The 8,690-nt window shown below is 37.2% G+C and overlaps 1 protein-coding gene across 1 annotated transcript in view; it reads left to right on the forward strand.

Annotated features, from left to right (window-relative positions):
• The window catches only part of ttc3 (tetratricopeptide repeat domain 3), a 42,677-nt gene that overhangs the window by 5,501 nt on the left and 28,486 nt on the right, over positions 1-8,690 (forward strand). The window contains exons 9-21 of the mRNA XM_035666770.1: positions 1,507-1,601; positions 1,911-1,973; positions 2,097-2,151; positions 2,256-2,418; positions 3,031-3,061; positions 3,161-3,263; positions 4,057-4,087; positions 4,944-5,004; positions 5,248-5,338; positions 6,785-6,937; positions 7,467-7,547; positions 8,188-8,297; positions 8,394-8,686. Coding sequence (XP_035522663.1) covers positions 1,507-1,601; positions 1,911-1,973; positions 2,097-2,151; positions 2,256-2,418; positions 3,031-3,061; positions 3,161-3,263; positions 4,057-4,087; positions 4,944-5,004; positions 5,248-5,338; positions 6,785-6,937; positions 7,467-7,547; positions 8,188-8,297; positions 8,394-8,686 — 1,330 coding nt within the window. The remainder of the gene's footprint in view (positions 1-1,506; positions 1,602-1,910; positions 1,974-2,096; positions 2,152-2,255; positions 2,419-3,030; positions 3,062-3,160; positions 3,264-4,056; positions 4,088-4,943; positions 5,005-5,247; positions 5,339-6,784; positions 6,938-7,466; positions 7,548-8,187; positions 8,298-8,393; positions 8,687-8,690) is intronic.

Consider the following 8,690-nt stretch of genomic DNA (forward strand, 5'->3'; position numbering starts at 1 on the left):
GACAGAGAGAGAGAGAGAGACCCTCTGATTTGACTGGTGTCAAATGCAAATCTTCCGACCAGTCAGGCAAACAATCATGTTACAGAGTGCTGGTTCACGTTAAATCAGTCGCTGCCGAATTTTCGTACCAGAGTGGGTGAGAGAGTATCGAGAGACAGAGAGTATCGAAAGAGAGAGAAATGCAAACTACAAAATGCAAAGCTGGTCAGGTCGAGTTGACCAGTGTGCTGATCAACCTGACCTGATTGTTATGATTCCTGTTATTACGTAGCGTGATGTGCGATTCTTTCAGTATGAAACCAACAGGATGTGAACTGCGTAGTGTTTACAGGGAAATATTACAGTATACCAGGACTGATAGTTACAACTTAAATTACATTTTTGTGATTACAGAGAGAGAAAAGTACTACAAAAGGTATCGTTGGTATCAGTTCAAGTGTCCCGGTATCCACCTCTATTGTCCTTTCAGTCTGCCTCTGTCAAAGTGAACAAACCTGTTATACACACTCTCTTATTGAATCTTATATTTCTGACATCGGACTCTTTATTTTGCTGTTTTGATCGTCAACTGTCTAAATGAATCACATCGCTGGGGTGAAACCGACCCACCGTCTCTAGTTTGGTAGTTTGAGCTCGAAACATCTTTTTACTGTCCTTCGCTCTTCAGGGAAGTAAAGAAAATAAACTGAGGATGTTTTTATCGTTTAATGTGCAAAAACAAACGCTTGTTTCATCCAAAAAGGGGCTTTTAACAGGCCTCTGTTCTCCTGTCTGTAACTTGTACTCAGGGTTGAGCTGCTCTTGTGTTTGCTGAGGAATTATCCGAGCAGCCTTAATGAGATAGTAACTGCACATGGTTTGAAAATGAAGACTAACTATAGTTATTATGTGATATTTGTTCACTGTAGAGCACAATTACCTCTTGTGTCAGCGCAGCTACTCCCTGGAGTCCACATAGGAGTATTTACAACACAGTGACAAGTCACAGTGACGGCAGTTAGAAAGTCAGCGATGTGAAGTGAACGTACTGAGCTGTAGAGGAGTGCTGGCCTCCACTCACACTGCCCTCACATCCTCTTCTAGATCCGGAGGAAGAGGGAACAATGAATCAGACCTCGACCACCTTCCATGGAAATGTTTTTGCTCATTCTCAGTTATAAATTGTAGGACTGCCCAGTTCAAAGAAAGGAAGCTTATTACTCAGAAACATGAGTGCAGCTTCACCTTTTATTCACATTTTTTCCATTTATAGTGTCAAATTCAAACTGTTTCCTTAAATAACTTCCTTTGGTGTCATTATTCTCTGTTGAGTCTCCATTTTCAGCCACAGCAGTGTACCGTAGTGTACTGCTCCGACAACAGAGCGTGCAGATCAGTGACGCCGTGGAGCTGAACACACTGCCGACGTATCTTTACATAGTGACTGAATGATGGATCAGACTTTGAATAAAAAGTTTCTGCCATAACCTGAACTGTCCTTAAATGTTTGTGTTGTTTCTCATCCAGAAAAGTGAAGAAATGAAGAGAAAAGGAAATGAGAACTTTAACAGGCAGCAGTACGAAGACGCTGTGAGGTTTTATTCCAAAGCCATCAAAATTTAGTGAGTCAGATTTTAATTTTATCTTTTTAAAAGTGTCTTTTTCTTAAATATCAAACAATCTGTATTATTCTGATTATGTTATGTAAGGAGGCACATGTTCTAATTAAGATCTCAGATTTATTGGCAGCTTCTATTTGATTAATTCATGAAGGCGAACATTAGAAATACCTCTTAAAATAATGCAAAACCACCTCAAATTGATAAACGTATTTACTGCAGGATACTGTATTAGATTGTGTAGGTGTGAGTCATATTTTGGTTTACTATCTGTTTACTTTTGTAACTGAAATTCATTTCTCCTCCATTCAGCCCCGACAATCACAAATTTTATGGCAACAGAGCCCTATGTTATGTCCGCTGTAGGAAATATCTGTAAGTACCACGTTTTCTTCTCAGTATCAGTATAAAAGAAGCAACATCACACTGTGAAACTCTGGATTTAATGCTGATATTCATCAAAATTACAAAGCTCAAGAAATGTTTTAACCCAAACAGAAAAGCTGTCGGTGATGGAAAACGAGCTACTCTGATAGAACCGCTCTGGGCGAAGGTACTCCTCTCTTTTATAATGCAGCGCAGAAGACGTGACAGAGGAAATTAACTGCATGCAAACGATGTTCGGAGTTTAACGTTGAAGCATGGTTTCGTTTGTAGGGTCACTACCGCTACTGTGAGGCTTTGTTCTTGTTGGGGGAGGTCCGGATGGCGATGGAAGCCAACCGTTCAGCCCAGAGTCTCTGTAAAGGAGACCAAGAGGGAATCAGAGACCTGGAACAACAGCACCTGAAATTCATGTCTCAAATGGTCGACCCCAAAGGTATTTCCACTGTGCATCTTAAATCATATTTATTTATCCATCAGCGAGCATTTAGATAAAGATCAAAAAGGAGGAACAACAAACTCTGTCTCTTGTTTTTATTATTTTTAAGGTTTCACAATGAAAATTGCAATTCCTTCACACACAGAACATAACAGAATTATAATATATAAAACAATATATATAGTTATTTATATACATGTATAAATCCAGGAAATAATTTTGCTGTGCGTCTTTTGTGCCTTTTTAAAATAAAGGTTTTTGGTTTCTTCATATAATTACGTGCGACGCAGCGAATAAACAAAGTTTATCAGTTTCTGTCTGTAGTTTATTTTTAATAAGAGACGTTTATAAAGTTAATGTTAGTCTCTTTGGTTACTTTACTGAGCCATAAAGTGTGTAGATAAGCTCAGGTTGCAGTATAATAGTTGCTGTGTGTGTTTGCTGTGTTAGTTAGATCTAAAGATGATTAAAATAGCAGAAAATTGGATGTTTCACGAATACTAATACTGATTAATTAAGATAAAGAAGAAAAACAAAGTAATGACCCATCTGGGTGAAGTTATCTCTCCATATTTAACCTAAACTCGTGTTTCTGTGCTTCGCTTTCAGTCGGACTGCCTAAGAAAACTCAAAGTAAAAGGTATGTGTGTGCTTCCTTTACATCCACTGAACAAACATGATTAATAAATGCTAATAAACATCTGAAACATCTGTTTGTGTTCATGTGATTGTTCTTCAGATTGGAAAGCGCTAACAGAGCTCATGCTCCGGAGTCACGCTCTCAGTCTGTTAAAGGTGTTCATAGGATTGATCCGCCGGCAAACGCAGGTCCTCAACATAAGGTTAGTTGTTTTTATTTGATTTAATATTCATATTATAGCACCAATAATCAACCAGAGGGATCAATATTAGTCTCTGACAGCTTTTTGGATTACATTATATATAATATAATAAAATAATATGCATAATTTTGTTATTTTAGGTGAAAGAAGAATTAGTTTTGTTTAGATCTGAAATGTTTATTTAATTAATCGATTAATTAAAATTAATCTACAGCTATTTTGATAATTGCTCCATTTTTGGGGGGGATATTTTTCAAGCAAAAACAATTTCCGACTCTCAATTTTGAGGATTTACTGCTTTTCTTTGTCTTATATGTAACAGTAAACGTTATATATTATTGGGTTGTCGCAAAAATGGCTAATTTTTACATAACTGGGCGTCTACCAAGAGTACTACCAGCTGTGTGTCTATCTATATATCTATATCTATCTCTATCTATCTATCTATCTATAATGAATGCAAAAGCTTAAATTAAAAATAAACACATACAAAAGAACATTTGATTGAAAATTAAACATAAAGTTTGTGTTTTTTTGTTTTTTTTTAAATTATCTCAAGAACTAAATTATAAAAATAGTTAATTTGCCATTTTGTATTTTTTATTTATCTTCCATGTAAATTTAAAGTTTAATGATTAACGAAAGCTAAAAATTATGTTCATAATCAGTGTGAGCAGCCAGCTGTTGATGTGTGAAAGGCAGCTGCTTTATTTGTGCACTGTGTTTGTGTGGATGTGGTTTTATCTGAAGTTGGATGTACGTCGGTGTTAATCATTAACTTTTGTGTCGACAGCTGTTGCAGAATAAACTGGACAAGAAACCAGGTGAGTTTGTTTAAACATCCACTGACACAAACAGGTTTTTATCCTCGTGTTTCCTGTTACAGCAGCACAGAGACACTGTAACCCAAGACTACATTAAAATGAGTTAAGCTGAATATCATTAAAGAAGTATTTCCTTCAGTGGTTTTCTTTTTATATTTATGGAGCTGAAACAATTCAGTGATTCGTTGATCGTCAGAAATGCCAAACATTTATTGGTTCCTGTTCTCAGTTTTATATCAAAGTAAAGAGATTCTTTGGGTTGTGGACTGTTGGTCTGATAAAACAAAACATTTTTGGGGATTTTTAGCATTTTCAGGCTTTTTTTTTTTTTTTAGAGGAAACAATTAAGAGAATAATACTTTATTCTAAAGTATTTGAATTCTTTTCTGGGAGGGAGGGAGCTAATTTAGGGTTTAGTTACACTTTAATGGCTTTTATGTTCATGACTGATGGTTTTATATGCTGATAAGATTATTCTAATAAATCCATATCCACCTGTGTATCTCTTTTATAGGTTTGTTAAACTGTGGCACAAGCTCTGTATGTATGGATCAAAGGGTTCCTCCCCTGATTAACTGGAGTGAATCCAGATGTTCTTCTGGATTCACTCTGTTTTCCACTCTGTAGAGAATGTGGTCGACCCTGGTCACGTGGAGTTTTTGGTATATAAGCTCGGGTCTGCCTCTGTCTCAGTGCAGACTCTGGTTGTTGTTGGTTCTTCTCTGAGTCTGATCACACGTGGGAATAAATCGGCCTCGACTAAACACCGACTGATTTCAACTCCATCGGATTCAAGAAAACAGAATCTTCTCTTCAATGACATTTAAAGACTTTGTGACTCATTTTCTTTCTCCAGGGAAAAATGAAAGGACTGCACAGATGGAGAGCAGCACGAAAGACTCTAAACCATCAAAAAGGTTTGTGGAAGCACTAATATCAATGTTTCATATGGATTATTATGTGATGGCCACCAGGAACCTCATATATAAATGCAGTTATACATAAAAGGTACACAGAGGTGGAGCTATTCTATACTTAGAAATAAATATATGTAAGAATATGATGAATTAAATACTCAAAACTCAGATGTAACACTGCAACAGAATATGATTTGACTGTATTTCAGACTGTATGTCTCATTAAATATTCTGTGCTTCCAGTGAGTTTTCTTCAAAGAATGGGAAAGGAGAGTCCGGCTCTGCAGCGAAGAAGAAACCCAGGAACAAAAATAGTCTGTCTGATGATGATGAGGTAAAGCTCTGCTCACATGTGGTAATAATCTCCTGTGTTGAGGTATATTTGTGCTCTTTTCATAGAATACATGAGGGATCAGATGTTAGGTTGCTTTTTCTGATGTCTTATCTCCTCTGTCAGAAACTGCAAATTATCCATGTTGGGAGCTCCTCTTCTGCCATTTGACTAACGTGCTTCGAGACTTGTAAAGTTCCTTCAGTACAATGTAAAACTGTGGCACGTTTATGAAGAGAGAACCTCTGGAGTCAAACCGAGATCCTGTGACATCAAGTAGGACCGCCATAACACCACCTCTGCTTTTAAACTAATGGTTCTCTGATATTTGCTCTAAATAGATTGATGACACATTTGTTAAGCTCTTAAAAGGGTCCCCACATATCCTGGAAAACCTGGAAATTTAGGGACTAGTTTACCAGTCGTGGAAACACCTGGAAAATTCATTAAAATGACCAAATATCCTGGAAATAATCCGTCGTACGGGAAACATTTGTATTTAGCCGCTCACTTGGGTACGTGTTTTGTTTGAAACTCGCTGTGGTTGATAAATAAACAGTGATAAGTGTACGTGCAATGAACAGTTTAACGTTCTAAAAGATTAATTATAATAATAATTTGCCTGAAACTGCAGCTTATATGATCGTTTGCTGTCCCGGATTGTCTAGAAAAACCTCCTGGAAAGTGTTTGTTGTGTGTTTTCTCCTCCTGAATAACACTGATACATTTAACAATGATGCCATTTCCTGTGATACGTTCTGTGTGTGAGAAACTCGCTTTGCTGCCGACCGAAGATGAGATAACATTCAGCTGTGATACTCCTTTTCTCTCCCTTCCCGAGCTCAAGGCTGAGATTAATCTCAATGTGAATTCCCAAGGTTACAAAAAGTGAGACCTCCAACTTATGTTTGAGTCTGTGTCCTCTCAGCTGAGATAGACTCACTCTGTTAACTCTTCATTGTTCTGCTTTATTAAATAGAGTTATTTCTTTAGAGGTCACCTGAGGCCTCTTTTATTCTCCGACAGCTGATTGAAGTGTTTTGTCAGTTTGTTCTCACGGACGTGTTCAAACTCAGTCAGTAACTAGGGTTTGGCATTTTGAAGACCGGTGTTTTCCAGGTGAACAAAGTGCATTAAATGAGGCCATTTGTGCTTATACGTGTGTTTAAATGTGAATTTATAATTTATTTTTGAGTAAAAACAATGTTGTTGATGGCGATTTTGTACTTGATGATTCTCCTGCTTGATTTTATTTGTCACTGTCACGTGAAACACTTTATAATAGTAGTTTTTAAAAGGTTATATATATATATATATATAAGTAAATTTTATTGTGCTGAGAGTTTAGCAGAACTGTAACAACTCGTATTTAACAGCATCTTCACTTTATAGTATATTTAAACAGTGTATTTGAATGAAGTGTCTGACCTGCTGTGATCGTGTGTTCAGACCCAGAAGGTGGACGGCAGTAAAGCAGCTGTGTGTAGAAAGTTGAGATCTATGGTGCAGGACGCTCATACGGCTCTAACTGACCTCCGCAGCCGCAACGCAGAGCAGGCCTTCAGCCAGGCACTGGCCTTACTGGAAACCAGCACATCCAAGGTAACCATATAACTCATAGGTGATTCTATAGAGAATTATATAATGTGTGAATGTTGGATTGATTGGTTTTTGATTGTTGTAACGTCTGTTTTTCAAAATAAAAGCATTGTAGATGTAACATACAGTACATTTTAGTTTGTAAATTGAGCTTTAAGAGCAACATTAATCGTTTGGTTTATTCCCTCTCTCTCTCTCTCCCATGTTTCCTGTCAGTCTCCATTATCAGCTATAAAATACAGTAGGGCTTCAGGATGTGGTTAAAGGACATTTATTAACGTCTGCTAAAGTCTAAAGCTTCATTATAATGCTGTTTGTCACATTTAACCTTTTTTATCAAGAAATTGCAGCTTCTGTGATTTGAATATTGCACTCGACCGTATTTGATAATATTCATTTTAATATTAATTGTTGTTACTGAGGCGGTTTAAGAAACATATTAAAGCTTTAAATGGATTATTATTATTATTATTATTATTATTATTTATTATTTCAGTGAGCTTAATGATTCATTTTCCTTTTTCTTTCTCAGGAACTTGGACTCTCCACGCTGGACGTGCTGTTGTTGCTTTATGGACGAGCATCGGCCCTCACAGATATCGGCCAGCCTGAGGTAACTCATAAATAGACTTGTTGGCCAGAACCGAGGGGTCCAATCCGACCCACTCACTGAAGAAATGATTAGAGAAATTATTAATTCAGATCTTTCAGCTCAACTTTTCTTGGTTTGTCCACTGGACCAAGAAAGAAGTAAAACACAATATTTCTGTATTTTATCCTCAATAATCTGATTGTAAATAGACTAAATGTAGACAAACTGAGACATATTTAGTTAAAATTTCATTTATTTCTGTTTATCTTCTGTTCTGGATGAACTAAAATAAGTTGGACGTCACTGTTTTAACCCTTTTTAATCAATAGCTGTACAACCAGAAACATTTGTTAGCGTCTGATCACAACTATTATTTATAATGATGATGTTTTTTACTAACTTAAACTTGAGTCCAACTGTTGATTATCAAACTTATTTCAAAATTTCTAATTTCATAAGCCAAACATAATATTTCCTGAAGGTATGAAAGCCGCTGCAGTCAGTAGGTAGAGCAGGTCATTAATCAGAAGGTTGGTGGTTCGATCCCCAGCTCCTCTCTGTTACTTCTAGTCGAGGTGTATTATATGGATCATTTAAAGCATTTAAATTGTATAAGATTTAAGAATTGTAAGTTAAGTTTTTACATGTGGTTGTTAAACAGGAACTTGGAGAAGCACAAAAACTTCTGGAGAAGATAAAATCATTTGAGGAGAGGACGTTTCAGTGTCTGGTTTATTACGCCATCGGGAGGGTGTATGTCCGAGAGAACAGGTACGGTAGCGTCTGCTCGTAGCAGCTTCCTCTCATCGACTCAAACCTTTCTGCTGTTTCGGACTGTACGACTGTGTGCGTCTCTTCTTCCGACAGGTTTGCAGTTGCTCTGGAGCAGTTTTCAGATTCTCTGCAGATGGTGAAGAATCAAATAACGCCGGGTAAACTCACCTGGCCTTTCACAAAAGAGATTGTCAAAGAAACACAGCCAGACTATTTCAAGGTATGTCCTCGCTGCAGGGTTGGGTTACATACGTATATTACAGGGTTATTTTGTAGCATGTTGGGGTTTGAACATCTCAGAGGAGTTTTGGGGAAGCGAGTAGAGGGCAGAGCCGGAGCTTCTGGATCAATAAAGACCGGGAGTCATGTTGTCTTCACCACCATTGGTGT

The sequence above is a fragment of the Morone saxatilis genome, unplaced genomic scaffold (genome assembly GCF_004916995.1).
Source record: "Morone saxatilis isolate NCDOM2014 unplaced genomic scaffold, NCSU_SB_2.0 Contig20, whole genome shotgun sequence".
NCBI lineage: Eukaryota > Metazoa > Chordata > Actinopteri > Moronidae > Morone > Morone saxatilis.